We start from the raw sequence: 23,482 nt of genomic DNA on the forward strand, positions 1-23,482 counted from the left end.
GTTACTGTCATTTTCCATTCTTAGCTTTTATTATTCTGTTTGTACTCTACCTCTCTGCCTGTCTGTCTGCTCTATGGGTTTAGTAGATGATTTCATGGTGGAGTGATTGCTAATGGGGGTCATATCTGTAGATTCACTTTTGGTTCCAGTTGATAAATCTACAGTGTCTAGATAAGGGGTGGGCAATAATTTCAGCTGGGGGGCCGCATAACACTTCCAGTAAATGTTCGAGGGCCGAGCTCAGGCAAAGTGGGTGTGGCCATGCAAAAGGGGGTGTGGTCACGCAAATGGGGGTTGTCCTTGAGTGTAGTGTACCACACATTATGCATCACAATAGTAGACCCCTTTATACTTGCCCCTTACACATTATACCACACAAAATGAGCCAAAATTCACATGGAGTGAGTCAAACTTCACATTATGACACACGGTATAAATCAAAATGCACGTTATGCAACTGGGATTAAGCCAAAATTTACATTATGCCTTCCAGATTGAGCCCAAATTTACTTTATGGGGAGTGGAGGGGCTTCCCTGGGCAGAGTATACACCACGGTGTCAGATATATAGATATATAGAACACGGTGTCAGATGTATAGATAGATAGAACACCCGTCACTCAGGTTTTATGAGCTTATCTCCAAATAGCTTGCTCCGGTGCCCCCACTGTGGAAGCCCAGAAAGCCCCACTTGGATAAATGAAGATGAAGAAGTGGCACTCGGAGTCAGTTTGGCATGAGAAAACTGGTGGGACCAGATTTATTCCCTGGTCTACCTTTCGGGGCCACACCGCCCCGTCATCAGGACAAAACAATAACACCTATATACATATGTACATACATTCCACCAACATATATAACACATACAGTGGCGTAAGTTTTTCCCAGTTGCCCGGAGGCAAGATGAACATTGTTGCCCCACACACACACACACACACAATGATATTCAAAATATATATATAGTCTGTTATGAAATATATATTATATACTGTATATATATACAGAGAGAGAGAGAGAGAACACATACATGTATATTTCAGAACTCCAGAAGTGATTTTGATGACTTTCAATTAATGGATTTAAACTGGCAGTGATGGAGAGGGGCCCCCTTGAGAGCAGGAGCCCGGCGGCAGATGACTCCATTGCCTCCCAGAGTTCTGCCTCTGAACACACATATATATATATACACACACACACACACACACACACACACACACACAGGAGTGTATATATATATATATATATATATATATATATATATATATATATATATATATAGATAGATAGATAGATAGATAGATAGATAGATAGATAATGGAGAAGGCCTGGCACTCCCGCAGCTGGGTCCAAATACCCCGGTGCCTTCCAGGACAGGTAGGTAGAGGAATGGAAGAGGCGGCACTCAAATGGGATTTTTCAAAAGTGTATTGTGGCAAAAGAAAGGACCTTTCTTTTGCCACAATACACTTTTTAAAAATTCCCATTTGAGTACCGCCTCTACCATTCCTCTCTCTCTCTCTCTCTCTATATTACATATACACATATATATACATAAAATAATCAGCTGGCAGCTCCTTACTTCTGTTTAATATTTTTCAGGGCCGTGGTGCCTGAGCGAGGGGAAGCCAGGAGAGGTCAGTCAGGGGAAGCAGGAGAGTGATGCCGCTGCCGATTCCCGACTGCGCGCTGCGCCCGCCCCGCACAGCATTACTGGGAGTGTGGGAGGGGATGCGGTCACGCGGCGGCCACACCAACCAATGGCGGAAAGGCGGCCGCCGCGTGACCGCATCCCCTCCACAGTCCCAGTAATGCTGTGCGGGGCGGGCGCAGTAGGGTATCAGCGGCGGCAGCGGCACCGCACTTTTTAGCCCTGCCAGTTAAATGACAAGCGGTTCAGCTAGTCGGGCCGCTTGTCATTGGGATATACTGTAGGTCAGTGCGGGCCAGCCCTGAGCGTCTCGCAGGCCGCCTGTTGCCCACCCCTGGTCTAGATAGACGGTCAATAGGTCTACCCCGAAAGGTCGACATGCAATTGTTATACAGGGTCAAAAGTCAACAGGGTCAAAATGTTGACATGAAAAAAGTAGACACATGACAAGCTCAACATGAATTTTTGTGATTTTTTTTTAAACCGGCTTGTTCTTACTTCACCAAGAAGCATGGCTAGAGTATGCATCACACTAATTGGGGGTCCATGTCTACAGTTGTCTTTTTCCATATTGACCCTGTCAACCTATTGTCTGTCGACCTTTTGGGGGTAGACCTACTTACTGTCTATCTAGACACTGTCTTTCTAATAATTCACACCCATTCACTTTGGTTTGAATTGTAGTGCATCCACACAAATTATTTTTGAATATTTGCAATAGCTTCAGCCAGAGCCGGATTAAGAGGGGGGGTCAGTACCCCTCTGCCCCCCTCCTCCACAGATAGGACCACTGTGATAGCTATAACAACCGCCGGGCACTGCACAGCCAGCATGGACTGTGACGGCTCACTTCTGGACTACAGTATGTGGACTCAGGAGCTGTAAAGCGTCAGACTGTGCACTGACTGTCTGGTGTGCAGACTGCATGCAGGGGTGCCGAGAGGGGGGGGAGCAGGTACAGTTTACCCGGGCCCGAGCCTGTCAGGGAGGCCCTGGTTTGGACACAAAGTTTTTTTTAATTTGGTGGCGAGTGCGCCGGGTCTGAGTGCTGTTCAGCAGCAGCATAGGGAGTGCGGATGTGGGCCAGTGTGGAGGCAGCAGCATCACAGAGGTCCTTCTTTGTCGTTCTGCTCTCCGACTCCAGGGCCTGCTGAGAGCCAGCCACGTGACTTGGGAGTTTACCGTGGCTCGGCGACAGGAGGATACTTAGGGTAGGTAGTCCCTGGGTGCCGGGAGGAACTGGGTCAGTGAGAGGCCACCTCCTGCTGGAGTACCACCCACTCCGCAGAATCCAGCCCGCCCCGCTCCCCACATTCCCATCCCAAGTGCCACCAGCAGCAGCAGGTGCCAGTACCATGTCTCCAGTCTAGCAGTCCCAGACCTGTTTCTCCACCCATGTCCAGGTCACTGTGTTCCAAGGTGGAAGGTGGGTGGCTAGTTGTTCCGTGTCTGCTGCCTCCCTGCATGCTGCTGGGGCTGAGATACAACTCTGGAAGTCAGAATGTAACCCCTGGCAAAGAATGTAACCTATGGGAGAGCATGTAACTCCATGGCAACGAGCATGTCAACCCCTGGCAGATCACGTTAATCCCATGGCAAAAGGCATGTTAACCCCTGGCAGGGAATGTTAACCCCTGGCAGAGCAGGTTAATCCCATGGCAACGAGCATGTTGACCCCCTAATATGCAATGAGCATTACGGTGTGTGGAATAACATGTAATGGGCATTATGGCATGTGGTAAAATATGTAATAGGTATTACGGTGTATTGCATAATGTGTACTGCCCACTACAGTGTGTGGCATAACATGTAATGAGCATTATGGAATGTGGTATAATATGTAATGGATGTGTGACGTGTAATAGGCATTACGGTGTACATTTTTGTCCCTGTATCCACCTTGGAAGCAGTGGCGTAACAGTGGGTCCGCAGAGTGTGCGGGGATCTCCGTCCGTGGGGGCCCCAGGAAGTTGTTGTACCGGGGCCCAGGATTTCTCTCAGCGGCCCTGACTGCTTGGAGGGAGGAAGGGATGGACCAGCCACGGCAGCTAGTACGGGAGAGAGGGCAGAAGGAGTATCATACTTTACCTCCCTTATCTGCCCGCTGCCACTCGCCTGCTACCTGCCGGCTGCCCGGACGCCTGCCAAGGACGGACAGGCAGGGAAGGAGGGAGTGAGAGATGCAGGGGGATGGAGAGGTGGAGGGAGGGGTGACACGGGAACTGAGAGGTATAGGGAAGGAGCTAGAGAGAGATGCAAGAGTGATGGAAGGAGAAGTGCAGGGAAGGAGAGATTATATTGATATAACATTACCTATGACTTCTGGAGTTCTAGGTGCCCCCCAGTTCTATTTTATTTTCCATATACACTTCTAAATTGGCATTTTGACCACTGTGTGTGTGTGTACATATATAGTATATACACACAAATATTTCTTTATTTGTATTATGCTTTAAATTTTTGACCTAAGGGTCCCCCTGTTTTAGGTACCCCGGGCCCTCCAGAGCTTTAATCCTGCTTTGGCTACAGCTGTGCAAATTTAAAATCACAAAGGATTTCCAACTGCTTGTACAGAGTGTTGTATAATATCTTGCTGTAAATAATCCAATTTTGGATGATCTGCCAAGATGCAAACTTCTTGGTAAGGAATGCTCCTGTAACTAGGGCCGTAACCACGTTGGTGTGGAGTGTGCCACCCTAGGGTAGGGGGGATTGTTGGCAGCACTGATCGAGTATCTATTTTATTTAATTTCACTTGTAGCTTCCCTTCCCTCTTTGAAGCCTAGTCCTGAACTCCCCTCCCTTCTGCCTCCTTCCCTTCCATTGCTAAAGCCTATACAACATTCATTAACTCAATTTAAAAACTGTATGTTACCCAGTCACACTGCCCCTTATTACATTTCAAGATACTGACAAACCCAGGATTCAAACCTACCACTTGTGACACTGCAGCCAGACACTCTATTCATTGGCTCCACACTACATATATCTGCTCAATTGTAATGCTGATTATTTTTTTACAAAGTACAACTAGCTTCTTTCAGTTAGAAATCCCAAGTTCTTATGCAGGATCAAACTGGGGTGGAGTGGTCACCAATTCCAATTTTGGGAACCAAAATTCTAGTTATGGCTCTGGTAGCAGTTGCAGATGTAGTCATAGTAATACCTGTAGTACATAATAATTTTAAAAATAGAGAATCAAATGTACCCAAGCAATAATACTGGCAGTCACACAAATTTCAGCACCATGGCCAGCTCTTACCTACATAACTTCTCCCAAACAATTCTGCTGTACTGTATCTCCAGACATGTATGTCCAGACATCAAGAAAATGATTCAGTCGCACAAACCCCACCTACATTGCTAACAAGTTGTATCTGTTCTGATAAACATACTACACAGTATAGTTTACACATCCACTAGAAAATGTGTAATCAGACTGTTAAATGATTAGATTCCATTAATTCCAGAGGATGAGGAAAATCCAGTCCGAATATGGAGAATGGTACATGTAACTGTACAAGATACCATTTTAATTAAAGGGTCAATAAATCATCTTTATATAGCAGGTAACAAAATAAGTAAAATGAATTGCTGCTGATAATGATAGCCTGAAGTGAAAATCCAACAGAAAAATAACTATTTCTGCAAATATGTAAAACATCAATACAATTTTCCGTTCATCATGTCCAGGCACTGAACATGTGCCCACTCCATTCTGTGTGCAAAAGATCTGTTTAAAACAAGCTTTCGATCTCTGTCCATATGCAGTTGAAGTAGGCAACTGAAGTGTGGCCACATCCAGGGCCGTAGAGAGCTGGGCTTGGCATAAGTACTTTTCCGGGGCGTGACCTAATTATGGGAAGTGTGGCCAAGCCCTTAGAAAACATAGAAAAATACTATTTGCAGCACCTCAGCAGGGTCAAATCCAGGGGAGTGGGAGGAGGGAATAGGTACAATAACTCCACCCCTGAAGGCAGGGGCAAATGCAGGATGGGATTTCCAAAGAGGGGTGGAGCCAAGGATGGTGGTGAATACTGAGGTGACCCAGTATATTCAAGGAATGTTAAACTAGTGTACATAGATAAATAGATCTACATAAGGAGCGGTATTCAATGCCCTGACGGCGAGTTATTGATGTCGAGAAGTGCAGATAAATCGCCATCAGTGCATTCAAATCACTCCCCTGTTGCGAGGTTAAGTCGTCTGAGGTGAGGTGGAAGTGTCAAGTGAAGCCATTAAAATGATGAGGCTCGCCACAAAATGCATCGGACTCCCAAACATTGAATACGGCGAGGGGGATTCACAGCGAGGAAGGTTTCTTTTCGGCAAGGAAAAGCCATCCTTGCCATACAAACCCCCTCGTTGGCAGCATTAAATACTAATGAAGGTAATAGACAGAGCTAATGTTTTGTGATAATAGACACAGAGCAATATTAATTTTAGAAATGTCTTAGAAGATCACCACTGCTTAGAATAATGACCCTCACTGCATATTTATGTAACACTATGGGGGTTATTCTAGTTCACTATTTCTGACAAAATCCTTCTTAGATGGACAAAACCATGTGCACTGCAGGTGGGGAAGATGTTACTTGTGCAGAGAGAATTAGATTTGGGTGGGGTTTTACTTCAAAATGAGATCTATATTGCAGTGTAAAAATAAAGCAGCCAGTATTTACCCTGCACAGAAACAAAGTAACTCACCCAAATCTAATTCTCTATGCACATTTTACATCTGCCCCCCTGCAGTGCACATGGTTTTGTCCATCTAAGAAGGATTTTGTCAGAAAGAGTGAACTAGAATAAGGCCCTTTGTTTTGTAAGACTAAACACACATACACGCACAAGGATTTGCAACAAAGTATTATAAAGTGAAAGTTTGATTTATGATTAGTTTGTCCATCTCGTACCCCTCCATCTTGATTTATGATTAGTTTGTCCCATTACTTTTGGTCCCTTAAAAAGTGGGAGGCAGATATAGAAACCATTGTAAATCCTACACAGTTCACCTGATTTGGATGTAAATACGCTCAAATTAAAGCTGAAAGTCTGCAATTAAAGCACATCATTGGTTCATTCCAAACCCATTGTAAAGGTGTATAGAGCCCAAAATATGAGAATTGTGTCGATGTTCCAATATTTATGGACCTGACTGTATGTAGAATACATTTGTCTCAAACTACATTGATTGTGTACTGCTAGTCTGGAGTCTTATAAGTCCCCTTGCGTTCATCTAGAACAACCATAAAAACAGAATGCAGAATGGACTTTGCAGAAGAGAGCAAAGCCCGTTCAAAGTCGTTTCCACCCCCTGTGAGGAGGGCAAGAAGAGATTTTGAAGAGAAGTAGAAACCCTTGAAAACCTTAAAGCCCATACACACTGGGTGGCTTTGAGATGAAAGCCGCTCAAAACAGCAAGTTTCGTCGGCTTTCTGCTCAAAGCAACCCAGTATCACCGCCGGGAAAGCCGCTCCTCTGCTGGTAATACCAGTAGAGGAGCGGCTTTGAGGACGGCTGCGCTGCGCTATGGAAAGCCATCCTCCCCCCACTAATGGTGCCGGGCAGGGGGGATGCACTGAGCTGCTTCCCCCCCAGCGATCATCCCTGTCCATACACGCTGGGCATAATCACCCAGTGTGTATGGACCTTTACAGTGTAACTGAAGGTACACTCATGTAGAAGAAGCACTGCTTCTAATTCCTGCTGATTTTGCACCATTTTTGGAGGTGGAATTGCAGTGGGATCAGTGTTTGAACACCTATGGACAACAAATGGCAGTTTGCAAAACAGCACCATAGCCGATGCTTAGTACCGTATTACTGTATTGTGGCATACTGTACCATATCGCCGGCGGTGTCTATCGGTTTCTTGCCAACCCCCTGCATAGTAAATTTACCTTGATTATCCCAAAACATCTGCTTATTGTCTCTATACCAGCAGTGTTAGCAATGTACTGTAATGTTTCTTTATTTAATCAGATAAGAAGCAATGATTTAATAAACATTTCAGTACCCATTTAGCATAGATGCGATACAATATAAAATGAGCCAGACATGGCTTGTAGCCCGTCAGTATTCTCTCTGCAACCAAGCTGTGGTTTAGCATCAAGCTGACCAGCTGTATTTACAGTATACAGCCAGCACTTACTGTACGAGGTCTCCTAGGAGAGACAGCAACAGAATGAGGAATAAATCATGCATAGACATTGGCCTGTAATGAAAGATCAATGACAAGTGCATTTAAAATTATCCAGAGAATAGTCTGCGGCGGTGCTGGACATGCCTGGTGTATTCCAATCAAGCAACTTTATAGACCTGCACTTCTAAATCATAAGTTTCTTTTTTAATTCAAAGGTGTTTAGCTTCAAAGACACTAGTTTAAGGACAAGTCGGACCTAATTCCCCTTGGGGAAGCAACTTAGGCTGGTATACACTCAACGGATTGCAAGCTATGCGATACATCGCAGGAGCTAAAGATTACCTGCAAAGTGCTGCTGACGGGATGCACAAAGGACTTATCTTATGTGCAGCCCGTCCGGCATGTGATATCATGCTCACGGGACCGCAGATCGGATCGGATGTCATATGCCATTTGGGAATATTTCACCCAATTGCTCGGCCCAATCCGCCTGAATCAAGTGAAATTGGGCCCAAATTGTATAGTGTATGGGGGCCTTTACTCACCCCTAGCACTATACGTCCCTTACCCTGTTCACAATGGGCAACAAAATGAGCCATATCGCTCATTTAAGCCCTTCTGAGTGATATTGTTCATGTTATCATCCAGTGTGTATAACGGATGATGCGTGCTCCCACGAGTCGTTAATGACCCCCTCTGTCATATGCGTATGCACAGAAAAGGGAGCAGATTGTTAACGAGGGCCATGCTGCAGAATGTGGCATGGCCCCCAAATCCCCCCCCCCCCACCACCCTCGTTTGTCACCTGCCAGCATCGGCAAGTGTGTATGCACTCGCTGATGCCTTTTCCCCACTGCCGCCGATATTGGTGGCAGCAGGGATTGCCCAGTGTGTACGGGCCTTACCACTGCAGGAAGCTTGGAATGTTCACGTGGATGACAGATGAGCCAGAGGGATACAAAAAAAACTTTATTACTCTCCACACATGTCACCTAGACAGTGCCAGTGTCTATGCTTGTACTTTCTGATGTTTAATCTGGCTGACTGGTATACTGTGTCTCTGATCTATTACACAGCAATGTCAATGGGAATTATGCTCCCTGCTGTGAATTATTACTACTGCTGTTTCGATGTGTGGCTACGGTACACTCCCAAGTCCTCCCTTTCTGTGACTGCTCCCTGGACTCTGCTCATGCCATATATATGCAGCAGCCGTCGATGCAATGGTGAGGTGAGTTGGCACTGGCAGAGGGATGAACTGCATGATTACTTTCAGAGAAGCGGCACATGGCTTCCTTAGTATGCACATACAGTACCTTCTGTTCTAACAACTGAGCCACTGGCTGTTTACCTATTAGCAACTTGTTCTTTTAAGTGCAGAGAGGGGGGCTAGGGAGATACCATTCCTTTCCAAACAACCTCATGGAACCTTGCCAATGACTACTGACACTTTTGTTAAGTACTTTGAAATTCCTTCCCTTATTCTATAAACTGTTATTCTGCAAATACCACAATTTTGCTCCACAAACCAATGCAGTTTGGTGCAAATCCAGGAACATGGTGGGATTCCTTGCATAGTCCAGCCAATACTAGACAAAGACAATGCAGTCATTACTTGGGCTGGATCACGCTACAGTACAGTAGATGGTATATATATATACCATATCATACATTTGCCCCTTCTACAAGTCTAGAACAGGTATTTTTATTGAGAGATGCATCCAACCCTCAATAATAAGAATTCCTTATCGTCACAATAAGGAATTTCTATTGGCCTAAATCTTATTGGTACTTGTGTATTATCTGGGCACCCGATTTTTTCATTGCATCCCACTACTTAAGGCATGTGATCCGATGCGATTTTTCATTGTAAAGACCAGATTTTTAATTGTATAGTCACCCATGGGTGATTTCATACCCCCACTATCGAACTACGCATGGAGTTGATTTTATATAGTGTGGCGAGCGCAGCGGATTACTTTACATGTATTCTGCGTGCGCTCGCCACACTATATAAAATCAACTCCATGCGTAGTTGGATAGTGGGGGTATGAAATCACCCATGGGTGACTATACAATTAAAAATCTGGTCTTTACAATGAAAAATCGCATTGCATGAATTGTATGCCACTATATTGCATGCGATGCGATGTAATACAATGAAAAAATCGGGCGCCCAGATATTACACAAGTACCATCTTATTATTACTGAGTCCCTGGGACAGTGGCTCCAACAGTACAAGTAATAGCAGTCACTTTCTATTATGGCCAGCTGGACATATGCCAACATCAGGCGGTGCATGTGGGACTACCCCAGATATGCAGTTCCCCCATGGAACTTGTGCTGATCCTTAATATGTGTGGGTACCCTCTAAATTGACTGCTTTTGGTAATATTCCTCAAATATTATTTGATAACTAGGTCCCTAACATACATATTAAGATAAGAATATAAGGAGAATATAGAAAGAGCGGTGGGAGCAGGGGGCACAGACATCTCTGCCGGGCCCCAGTAAAAAGAGAGGGCACAGCCAATGGGAGGAAATATAACAAAGCAGCCAGCAGTGGGCGTGTTTTTACACAAAGGTGGCTCCAGCAGCTTTTCCATATCTCAGTACAGTCACAGTGCCATTAACTCCCAGTGCCATTAACTCCCACTCGGCAGGAGGACTTGCTATTTCATTTGATGTCATTTTCTGCTGGAGGTTTGCTTTTTTGGCAGTAAACCGCCTCCCTCCTGGAAGTAAGGTAGGACAGAGGTTTTTTTTACTGTACAGAGTCTGTTTCACCAGTCTGCAGCCCTGTACCCATGCCCTGCCTTCTCTAGGAGGAACGGAGCTGCCCTTTCACCAGCTGACCAATTTATTTTTATTTTTTTATTCTGTCTTTTGAAATTTTATGTCAAAAATAAAATCCTTTAAACTGACGTACTGGAAAATAAACCTTTATGAGAGGGATCACATGAATACCATCGTGAGTATTGGTACGCATTTACACACAGTTGGAGAAATATATTGATGTGAAGGCATCACAGACAGTGCCTGTATATTGAAAAGATACCTTGATGCGAGAGGCTTTAATCGTTCTTACGTAAGTAAGGTACGAATCCACGGGGACTTACGATCCGTTGAGTATAAAGAAACCCAGATAGGCTTACCCTCACTACATTGATGTGTAAGTGAGGTAGGAATACCTACAAACTGGGACACAACCTTTCTTGATTGAAAAAAAAAATTTTTTTGGGACAAGCATTTAATAATATTCTCACACTAAAAAATAAGTCCTCTTATCTTTTATCCCCTCTATATCAATCTGTGAGACCGAAAAACAAAAGAGGAGAGAAGAGAGACCACCCCACATGACCAAAAAAGATAAGTATTAAGAAATCTATGATTAACCTGAAGTAGCGCCACGCAATTACCAAAATCCCCCCTCTTTTTATTTATATTACTTAATCGGGACTTTAAGGAATAGTCTCCATTTTTGGATATAGGTGGGCAGCAGAACTTCAGAAAGAAGCGCCAAGGTTCCTGTTTTCTCACATACACTATATATTGAACTCCCATCTGTGAATCAGGCCCTCTGGGCGGGATGTACTAATGGGAAAATGCGGTAAAACACCCGTTTTACCGCATTTTCCTATGTATCAATACCCGTCCACCCCGTTTTCGCAAGGGAGGGTATCGCCACCCTCTGGGCTTCTTTCGCCGCCCGACGTCCGCGCGCCCACCCCCTCCCGTCCTCCTTTAACCTCCTCCTCCCCCTGGTGTCACAGCCGGCAGGACATCCGGCTTCAGGGGGGAGGAGGAGACACAGGGGGACGCTGGCAGCCGCCGGGAGGTGACGGAGACCCCCGCAGCCCACATCACAGGTATCGCAGGGGTCTCCGTTACCGCAGCCCGATGCTGGCCGCATATGTTAGTACATATGCGGTAGCATCGCGGCGGCTGCCGTGCGAAGGGCGGAGATGTATGTTGATACATCCCGCCCTCTGTGTGCAATTGAAAAAGACAGTGGGCTAGGTACACCAAGCTTCAAAAAGTGATACAGTGGAGATGTAACTGGACAGAATTGAGATGGAGGACAGAACATGACAGCCTTACTTCATGTTTCCTTCCTACATATTGTTAAAAAGCATCTAAAATTAATTTGACACTACCAAAATCCATACAGTTAACCAGGTTTTCTCTTAAAATGTTCATACCAAACCAAACATACCAAGCCCCCAGGCTCTCCGTCCGCTGCAAAAAGTCAAAGACCTCTATCATGTCCACGGCATCTACCACCCGTAGGTGGGAAAGACAGAGAACAACTGGACATTCCCTCTGAATTCAGGACAGCTGGGACTGAGGTATGTTAACACTTCTTAATTCCTACTTTGACCAATAAAGTATTAACTGGCATAGAATTATTCAGGTTTGACAAACCTATGAGCTAAAATGTGGCATTGGGGAACAGCAGACCTATAAAGCTACTGTACACCTAAATATCCACGATAAGTTGCCAGTGTACACTCCAAGTGTGACAGTGGTAAGACAGGGCAGCGGCAGGCAAAGCCTTACAGTAGGTCGGGGAGGGTCATCTATGAAACCCAGGATATCTGCCAGTCCTGTTTACAGTAAGTTGGATTTTTTTTTTTCTATCAGAGATACAGGGCCTGATTCAGAGGTGCACGCAAATCACGTGTGACTGCAATTTCTCACAGATCCACAAATGCAAAAATATGCAAATGTCAGTTTGAGCATTCCTTGATAGCAAACCTTGGTACCACCTATTACTGTGCTTACATGAGTCACTTCCCAGTCTCCACCCTGATAGGCCCATGGACACTGTCTCAAGTCATAGCAATCGTAAATAAAATCATATGCCATCGTACATACTGGTTTGTATATTCATATCTAATATCATAGCCCTTTAAACCCAGCAGCCGATACTGATAAAGACGCAGCATGATACATTTTCCTCCGTGGATTACAAAACCATTATGTCAACTGACGCAACAAGGTCCAGTTTATACTTTTACTAGTTACATGTCTGTTACAATGATTGGTGCAAAGAAGTTGATGTTATTAAATGGATAACATATATATGCACTTCATTCATATTATACCAAAACACAGGGGTTCTCAAACTCTGGCCCTTCAGTTGTTGTGAAACTACACATCCCAGCATGCCTTGCCATTGTTTTCGCATTTCATAATAGCAAAACTGTGGCAAGGCATGATTGGACTTGTAGTTTCACAACAGCTGGAGGGCCATAGTTTGGACATGCCTGTCTTAAGCAAAGATTGTCCATGGGAATAATAAGAGAAAATCGGATTGTACAGCGTAGTTTATACTAGTACACATGTCAGTGGTTGGTTAATGTATCACAATCAGTAATAAGTCACTCGACTAATTATTGGCTCATGCACCCAGTAAAATAATATTCTTATACATATTTTATCAAGTGACCACTTCTATTCAACTATGTTGTGGAAATATCAAGTACAACAAGGTAGACATAAGTTTTGAAACATCTACAATATTTGGCAATTTAAAATGATTTTGTCAGGTTGTTCCAAAAATTGTCCATTATAGTACAGATGGGTCTTGTCCCATCCTTGCTGGCGGGTCGCCATGGCGTCTGCGCTGGCGACCCGCCAGCAGCCACGCCAGCGAGGAGACTGAGACGCGCGTGCGTCTCACGCGCACGCGCGTCTCAGTCTCCGTCGCTAGCGCGACGGAAACCCTGTCCGTCTCCTCCTCAGGGAGACGGACAGGGTTAGGGGGGGTTAGGGGGGGGTGCGGGCAGGCGGCGGGGACCCCGGGTTACCGCCGGCAAGCCGGCGGGGACCCGGGGGAACGGATGAAAGCGCCGTCGGAAGGGGACGCGCGCGCCACTCGTGCGCGCGCGTCCCCTTCTCACCATCGCCATGGCGCTGGCGGGGGATGGCGGCTGGCGACGCCAGCGCCATCCCCTGCCAAGATGGGAGAAGACCCATCTGTATGTACATATAGAATAAAGCAGAGTGGCAGGGTTCCTTATTGAATTTAGGAACAATTACAGTAGGATGTTTTTGGAGGAGGATCTTAGGTGATAAGTGCTGTAATGTGCAATGGAAAAACACCCATTTAGTTAATTGGGTAATCTGTCCATAAAGCATTCAAAGTAAAACCAGGCTAAGCATTTTGGGTTGGATGTATTATACCTAATGTTTCCTGCTTTTAACTAGGAAGCCGCAGCGCCGATATGTATTATCATATCGGATGCCGATGTGGGGGAGTGAAAACTCCTCCCTCCAGTGATTGATGCCTGGCTGATGTCCCACAGGGCATCAGCCTAGTGCTGATGTGCTGTGTCTCGCCCCAAGCTGGCTCACTGGGCATGTGCAAGATCTCACGAGATCACCAATGCAGCCCAAACCAGCACCACTGCAGCCAGGGACTGCTCATGTCCCTGGTGTATTGTAATTGAATCCATACCTGCAGCTGTTTATAATCATAGCTACAGAAGTCGAAACAGTCAGTCCCACTATCCTCCGTATATCAGTGTGCTGTCATGTATATAGCAGCACCGATAAAGGCAGGAGCCCACAGCTAGCACACTTCCCCACATTCATACATGGGGAAGAGTAACGAAATGCCAACACTTGACATGGAGTGAATTAAACATCCACATCTGCGTGTCACACTGAGAGGCATGTGACTCGGAGAGCCAATAAGGACATAGGTCTGGCAGTGGTGACTGACTGATAATAGCAGGAAGGGGAGGAGATTTCCTCTTCTTTCTGCAGAATTCCCCGCCCTCCCTTCCCTGTTGCTTATCGAGGGTGGTGGGTGTTAATCGAGTTAGCTGATAGGCGGGAAAGAACGTCAGTTTAATCAATTAGCTCACACCACAGGTTTTGTGGGCGTTTTGATGGCTTGTTTGCGGTGCACTCACCTCTCATTGGCTTAGGCCTTTTCACTGTATCACCCGTGTCGGGGACAGCGTCCCCACCCGGCTGGGTGGGTAGTCAATGTGTGGGTAGAGTTGGATACCGCCTGTATTTTTGAGTTAGGCCAGTTACGTCAGAATTGGGGTGGAGTTACATTTGTGGCCATTCTTTCTTGGCCACCATTAATTAATTAATTAAATCAAATTAATTAAATCAAATTAATTCAAACAAACAAATTAGCTTAAAAGTTGCTACAAATAAATCAGTTAACAATTTCTGCCAAACCTATGTCTCCGAGTCTTTATTTCAGGTTTAGTTATGTTAAGTTTACAAATGTTATGACATGCTTAAGGTACACATGAGATGTTGGGATGTTTAAGTGGTATCAGCACACATAATGGCACTAATACTACTTCTCCTCATAACAAGCATCTACCACACTATGCACTCCAGGGAGATCCCACCTCTCACAAGTGTTATATTGTAAGAAAGCAAGACAATGCAAGCCTGATTTGCTGATCACGACCATTCAGGATTTTTAATCTTGTTTAATATTCCCAATTCCCCAATCTGGGCATTAAGGGATTGGGACATTGCCCTGATGTATTTTAGAAGTATGGGGGGCATAATATAAATTAGCATCAATTGTACAATACTCTTTTAGGCCACAGGAATAAGAAAGGATTTCACTTTTTAAACAAAATACTAGAATCACGCCATAAACTAAAATATTTATATAGACACTAATGTTGGATTCCTGTTGGAGGTTTTTTTCTATTCAATACATCATGCTTAAATTCTGTTTAGAAGTGTGGGCAGAAGCGATGTCAACAAGTCATTTGGCAATGAACATGTTGTGTACCCTGGCATAAAGCTATAATAATAATAACAATAAAGCATCACATGGCAGTGATTTGTTTATGTGAAATGTAAATAATCATATAGTCCTGGTTCCCAAACTGGGTGCCATGGGACATTTGCAGGGATAGCAGGTGTTGGCTGTCCAGAACCAAATCAAATTATACCCCTTTCACACCGCACTTGTTAAACGGTATATTGACGTTCTTTTTTCCCCATTTCAAAACGTTTAAGTCTGCAGTGGGAAAGCGCCAGAGTTGATTTACCGGTTAAAGATAACCGGTTTTTTAAAACGTTTAAAAAGGAGAGTCCTACAGGATTTGCTTTTTCCTATGAAAAATCGCGTCCATCGCATCGGTCGCATCGCATGCCTTAAGTTAAGGCATGCGATGCGACGATGCGATGGACGCGATTTTACATAGGGAACAATGTTAAATGGGCCAATGGACCCGATTTTTACATTGTATACCCACCCTTATGGGTATTTTACATGACAAATACCCCCCCCCCCATTGTTAACGCCACCCCACGTTCAACGGCAACCCGAAGCGTGGCGAGCGCAGCGAGCCCGCGAGGGGCAGCGGTACGCGTCCTCCGACCTTTTCATACCCCCACTATCCACGTCGGCGTGGAGTTGATGTTATAAAGTGTAATGCGCATTACTTCACAGGTATTACGCGGCCCCTCGCGGGGCTTGCTGCGCTCGCCACGCTTCGGGCTCGGTGGCTTGCTGCGCTCGCCACACTATATACAATCAACTCAACGCCGACATGGATAGTGGGGGTATGAAAATGTCGGAGGACGCATACCGCCGCCGCTCGCCACGCTTTGGGTTGGCGTTGATCGTGGGATGGCGTTAACAATGGGGGGGCATTTGAAAAACAATAAAAATTGGGGTCTGGGGGCCATTTAACATTGGGGCCAATGTAAAATCGGGTCTCAGGGACCATTTTACATAGATTCCAATGTAAAAATCGCGTCGATCACATCACATGTGATTTGGTTGCATGCGATGCGATTGACGCAATTTCGGGGGGTCCCGATAGATACAATCTTTATCGCTGGCGCCGTGCTAGGAAACAAGTACCGACTATATTTATCTATGTAGACCACTGTAAGAAACTTTATAAAATTATTGTCTCTCAATTAGATGAAGCCATTCCTGGAGGGACAAAGGAGGTGATTCAGGTTGGCTCGCAAACTACATTTGGTTTGCTAATAGACAAAACCATTTGCTCTGCAGGTGGGGCTGATGTAAAATGTGCAGGGAGAGTTATGCTGGCCACACATCAGACCAACTTTCCTCCAACCATCCAACTAGTTGGTTGGATGGAATAACAACCTGGTACTGGACAGGAGCTAATATAATTTGTAATTAAGTCATTTGTTTCCCAAATCGGAAAATGGACAACAACTGTCACTCAGACAATGTACCGTAGTTGGACCTATTTGATTTAAACAATTTCACTGAATGTTTTTGTCCATTCTCCTGAGTTTGTGAGCAAATTGCTTATTGGCATTTGCCCCCATACAGTACCAGATTTTCAGTCCAACCAACCAACTAGTTGGATTGTTGGAGGAAAGTTGGTCTGATGTGTGGCCAGCATAAGATTTGGGTGGGGTTTGTTCTTTAAACTGGTATCTAAATTGCAGTGTAAAAATAAGGCAGCCAGTATTTACCCTGAGCAGAAACAAAATAACTCACCCAAATGTAACTCTCTCTGCACATGTTACATCTGCCCCCCTGCAGTGCACATGGTGTTCTCCATTAGCACACCAAATGTGCTTTGCGAGCCAACCTGAATCACCCCAAAAATGCTCTCTACCTGAACTTCCCTCAAAATGTATTATTGCAATCACCAGTGTTGAAACTGATTTTTTTGTAAATTAGTTTAACACAGGTGATACCAATCATATATTAATAGGGAAGCTCAAGTACAGAGCATTTTGTCCCTCCTGGAATGGGTCATGTTGGGAGTTATGTACAATCTAATACCATACCTCCCAACATGACCCTCTCCTGGAGGGACACAATGCTCTGCTCCCAGACTTCCCCCCTGGTAATGTATGATTGCCATCGCCTGTGTTGAACAGGTTCATTGGTGAAGAAAAGTGTGTCACTACAGGTGATGGTAATCATACATTACCAGGGAAGTCCAGGAGCAGAGCATTGTGTCCCTCCTGGAGAGGGTCATGTTGGGAGGTATGTAATATACACCCCTCGCCTTTACCTGGGCCACCCTGTTTTAAGCCTTAATACGGCTCTCCTTGCAGTGTATGCATCCTGGTTATAATAATGTAAGAACACCTGTTAGTAAATAAGTCACATTCCAAGGAAAAAAATAATAACAAAGCGCTACAGTACCTGGTGTTAAATAAGTATATAGTATATACCATAGCAAATGACAATAATAATAATTATTATTATTATTATTATTATTATTATGTCACATGAACGGGTTATGCACATTGGAAAGTAATAATGGACTTGTGACAGTAAAGTAGTTATGTACCATGCTAAAATTAAATAATAATAATAATAATAATAATAATAATAATAATAGCATTCTGGTAAATAGCAATACAGAGTCCCATTGCAGTGAATGAGTTATGCACCCTTGTGAACAGTAATACCGAGCCACTGTGTAGCAGTGAATGGATATGTCCCATTGTAAATAATAAGAATAGAGTCACTTGGAAGTTAATGGGTTTTCCATGCTTGTATTAATAATAATAATAATAATAATAATAATAATAATAATAATAATAATAATAATAATAAAAGTAATATGACTGAATAGGTTATACAGTCTTATAAAGAATGATAATATGGCAGGTCTTCTCACAGTAATGGTAAATAATAATGAGATGATAAATGAATAATACTAACTGCACCTTACAAAGAATTGGTTGGGCATAATAATAAAGTGATAGGAAATATTCAGTCAGCGGGCAATGACTGTAAATAATAATAATAACAACAATAACAGATCAGTGTAGTCACCTGGCATGTTCCCCTGGCAGCCTTTGTCCTCTGTACAGGAGCCCAGGCTAGAGCGCACTCAGCAATGGAATCTCTCCTGACAAAGAGGCAGCAGCAGTTCGGGAGCCGCGGCGCCGCCGCCGCTGTGACACCAGGTGATTGGAGGTCCTGCCAGCAACAGCCACCCCCCACCTTAGTGCCAGCCGCAGTGCTGGCTGAGTGGGCGCATCCTAACGCCTAATGGAAGCGGTGATACTATAGTAGTATATATATATATACTTGTAGTGCTGTATCAGTGCGCAGCGTCCATAGGAGGCGGCAGCAGCAGCACAATGGAGCCGCTACTATAGGAAGCAGCAGTAGATTACATGGGAGGGGAATTATGTGGCAATTATGTGTGCATGTTACAGATCCCCACCCCCTTCTTCTTTCTGCGTCTGATCCTCCAGTTCCTAAACAGCGCCACATAGGCTGGCAGCCATATAGCCACAGGAGTAGTGCATGCCGTGCACTGCAGAGCAGCAGTGGTACCCCATGCACACCTACAGTTACAGAACACAGGTATCAGCACACTAGTGGTGGTGGGCACATGGGGCAGCCGCCCACTATACCTCTCACTGTCTCCAGGGCTAATTGCTGCCCTGCACATTTCAAGGGGTGCGATAATTAATACTTGGCTTGTAGCCGTTTCCATAGAGATGTCCCCCCCCCCCCCCCTCACTCACACCCCCTGTTCTATTACAGCCTCTCATGTAAATTAAGCAATCCTGCAATGTGTAATTAGCCAGCACACGGGAAGCGTGCCTACTACATTATTACGCTGACCCTTCATTTTACACTTAAGTGTGGGGCATTCAATATTTCCTACCGCAAATAAATTAACATCCTATATAATGTACAATAGGCCCCCTGCTAACATATAATCACAAGCCTTGTTCTCCTTCCTCATTCATTCTGCAAATTCAATACATATATATGTATGTTTTAAAAGTCTCCTCCTTACGTGGAAATATCATTTTTCCCCACTTCCTAAAATAAAAGAACACATTATATTATAGTAAGCTTTATTATATTAATGTATGTAATATCCTGTTCAGCAATGGTACAAACAACAGTCACATAAAGGTGGTCAATTCATACTACATCACTATAACAATAACAGTGCATCGCAAACAAATAATAGAGCACACAATTAACACGACAGAACAAAATAAAATGCTGTGCTGTGTTCATCAATGACGTTTAATAAACAAAGAACAGAATATTACACAGAATCAGTATGTGCACTGTAGATAGAGGAGTGGGTGGGATCATCCGAATTGTGCAAGCAATAAATAATGGCTGATTCCATTCAGTATCTGACTAAGCTGCAATAAAATGAAAACTCAGCAATAGTTGTGATGTCACTGCTTCTGTTAACCCATTCAGACCAAGCTCTCCAATGATAAAATGAGCACACCTCCCCCAACACACACCCACCTTCTCCATATCTAGGCAGCAGGCAACCCCCAGGCTTTGTGCTTTACCTGTGCAATCTTCTGACTCGGAGCCAGGCTCTGTGGGAGTGTAGGGGTCATTGTGGATGATATTGGGGTCACTGTGGGATCTCCCTCTCTGCAGAAATGACCCGACGAGCTCCTGGGATGTTGCCATGAGCCTTCAGGTGCGCGGACACTTGGACAGGTTGCATTAAAAAGGTTTAGCTGAGCTAGCTATCCAATCCAGAGGAGGACAGGCATCACTTCAATGGGTACATATCAATGGGAATCTACCCCAGACAGCAGATTGTGACCCCCTGCATAATCTGGAGCTCCAAAAACAGCTGCACATCATCCAGTCAGGCCAGGGAGACACCAGGTCCCCCTCCCCAAATCCTCCCCTTCAATGCTCTCCATAAAGCAGAGGCAGAAAACATTGGGATTTTACCATCATCCCTTGCGAGAGGGATGCACCATGCTGACGTCAGCAGTGCCCATCAGATGAAATACCTGCACTGCAACAGAAGACAGAGAATATTATGTTGCTTCCCGGTCACCAGTGGTCCTCTAGGACACGCCCTCCAGCGGGTTATAGTCAGTGTGCATTGCTGAGGGCTCTCTGTATGGTGCATAGAGATGAATAATATTGCACAGACCTTACAGGCTGCAGTTACACATTACTTATACTGTATGCTGCAGATACCTGACTGTACAGTGAATACTGGATGCTTTTTATAGACGTAGTGCTTGCACAACAGTGCACAATCTGCATACAGGCAGATAAATATGTGAGGATAAGCTCCATATTTGGCACAGTGTAGAGTGGTGGATAGGGGAACTGTGCAATGCATATCTGTGTTTACATTTCGAAAGAAACCTGTGTATGCAACACTATTAGTATTTACCCTGCAGGAAGTCTATACTGACAAGGGTTGGTTTCAAAATTGACATTACATATAATGTGTATGAGCCTTCCTGCAACTTTAACAATCACTTGATTATTTAGCATCTGTGCATTCAGATATGTTTTATATCACCAGATCCTTGTTATAACATACAGCATTGTTCCTGTATTACCCAAAATCTGTTTTCTGTGGGAAAGTGTCCTTCATTATAGGACAGCTCTGCTGTGCTCAATACATAACTACATGAAACACTGGCACTACACAGATCTGCTGGGCACATACATTGGTTATAATTGTTACTAGAGACAATTAATGACAGTGACGCTTCTGTCTGATGATATAAATACAAGACTATAAAGATAGAACAATGAGCAGGATCTGCATGAGTCTACAGGCAACCCAATCAATGAAAGTAATCTGCGGTTGGAAAACCAATCTGCATAATTTGTATATAGACAGATTGGTGAAAGCACATACACATATAAGTAATGCAGACTGGCACAGGTGATATGACAATCTGTATGTGGGTGCATGCATTTGGGCATTTAGCACTGTGGTACTATTGTTCATTGGGATCATTAATCGTGTTATCATTTCATCTGCATTCAGCTCTGAAGTGAAGAAGCTGAGTCAGAGGATAATGTCAGCTGAATGCTCTGTATTTGAGCCCTATATGTAAGGGACGGATCCGATACGATTTCCCGGCGGTCGGGATCCCGGCGGTCGGAATCCCGACACTGGAATCCCGACCGCCGAAATCCCGACAAGGGGGGGACATGGATCGCCCCCCCTTGCGGGCTCGCTGCGCTCGCCACGCAGCGGGCCCGGTGCCTCGCTACGCTCGGCACGCTATTTTATTCTCCCTCTATGGGTGTCGTGGACACCCACGGAGGGAGAAAGTTTCGGGATTTCGGCGGTCGGGATTCCAGTGTCGGGATTCCGACCGCCGGGATCCCGACCGCCGGCAAATTAACCGCATCCCGTAAGGGACACCAGAATGGATCGCGTGTGGATCGTTTTATTGACCACATTTAGGTCGACAGTCATTAGGTAGACGTGCAACTATGTCAACATGATTGAAGGTCGACATGGGACAAGGTCGACATAACGTTAGGTCGACGTGGGTTAGGTCGACAGGTCGCGAGGTTGACATGGTTTTTTTTTCCAATGTTTTTTTGGCCTGAATGTCGACATGGACACAGTTGGAAGTCAACCGCAGCCCCTCACATTGCTCGCTTCGCTCGCAATGCTTTGGGAACGGTGCGGCACTGCGCTCGGCACACTATTTTATTCTCCCCTCACGCCCTAGTGGATGGCAGGGCATGAAATACAGCCTGTCAGCATATGTCGGCTCAAAAAACAGTGAAAAAAACCATGTCGACCTCGCGACCTGTCGACCTAAACCAAGTCGACCTTGTCCTATGTCAACCTTGTCCTATGTCGACCTAGACACCTTTTGACCTTCAACCATGTCGATCTAGAACCCTGTCGAACCTAGTTGCATGTCAACCCAACGGTGTCGACCTAAGTGTGGTCAATAATACGACCGTATACCAAAGGATCGCAATATACTTTGAAGCCCCCATCAGAACTAAGTAAAAATCAGACCCGGACACACCCCAGAATGCCGGAGGGGGTGTTTTGTTCGGGAGGATGCCTGTGATAGCTTTCACCAGGGACTTGGGGAAGTTTAGATCACAGCCTCCCCGTGTGGTCTAGACCGTTCCGGTTTTTGCTACATGCCCGGCCATACAGGGAGAATTTGGTACTTATGAGTTATCCGGGCGCCCGATTTCTAAATCGGGTCGGATCGGGCACATCGCATCGCATGCGACCATCGGATGCGATGCGATGACCCGATTTTTCCATAGGAATCAATGTTAAAATGGACAGAGTCCATTTTAACATGGAATTCAATGGGAAAAAGGGGTCCTTTTCATACCCCTACTATCCAAGTGGGCATGGAGTTGGATATAAACCTGTGGCGAGCGTAGCGAGCCACCGAGCCCGAAGCGTGGCGAGCGTAGCGAGCCCCGCGAGGGGACATAGAATACCGTCCCCTCGCGGGGCTCGCTTCGCTCGCCACGCTTCGGGCTCGGTGGCTCGCTACGCTCGCCACAGGTTTATATCCAACTCCATGCCCACTTGGATAGTAGGGGTATGAAGAGGACCCCTTTTTCCCATTGAATTCCATGTTAAAATGGACTCTGTCCATTTTAACATTGATTCCTATGGAAAAATCGGGTCATCGCATCCGATTGTCGCATGCGATGTGATGCGATGCGATGCGATATCGCATCGCATCGCATCTGATTGTATGCCTTAACTTAAGGCATACAATCAAAAAATCGGGCGCCCAGATAACTCATAAGTACCAAGGATTTATCCCCCCCCCCTCTTCTCCCTGGTGAATGTTGTCCCCCCGCCCCCAACAACAGGACAGGACACCCCCTTGACCGGACACTACAAGCTACGGAATGCAGAGTTTGATGTCGGGTCCGGCATTCCGGAGTCTTGTGCGTGTCTGGATTTTTCCCATACCCGCCCCCAT

At 45.1% G+C, this 23,482-nt stretch overlaps 1 protein-coding gene across 6 annotated transcripts in view; it reads right to left on the reverse strand.

Annotated features, from left to right (window-relative positions):
* PHACTR3 (phosphatase and actin regulator 3) overlaps positions 1-20,486 on the reverse strand; it is a 197,357-nt gene extending 176,871 nt beyond the window's left edge. Inside the window, exon 1 of one of the 6 annotated variants that reach the window (XM_083146832.1) lies at positions 20,075-20,486. In XM_083146832.1, coding sequence (XP_083002958.1) covers positions 20,075-20,201 — 127 coding nt within the window. In that variant the 5' untranslated portion in view covers positions 20,202-20,486. Of the gene's footprint in view, positions 1-18,569; positions 18,812-20,027; positions 20,046-20,074 lie in introns of those variants that run through there. The other 5 variants (XM_083146840.1, XM_083146834.1, XM_083146837.1 and 2 more) reach the window with 5 other exon arrangements.
* Between the last annotated feature and the right edge of the window lie 2,996 nt (positions 20,487-23,482).

The sequence above is a fragment of the Crinia signifera genome, chromosome 6, assembly GCF_055691185.1.
Source record: "Crinia signifera chromosome 6, ASM5569118v1, whole genome shotgun sequence".
In the NCBI taxonomy this organism is placed as follows: domain Eukaryota; kingdom Metazoa; phylum Chordata; class Amphibia; order Anura; family Myobatrachidae; genus Crinia; species Crinia signifera.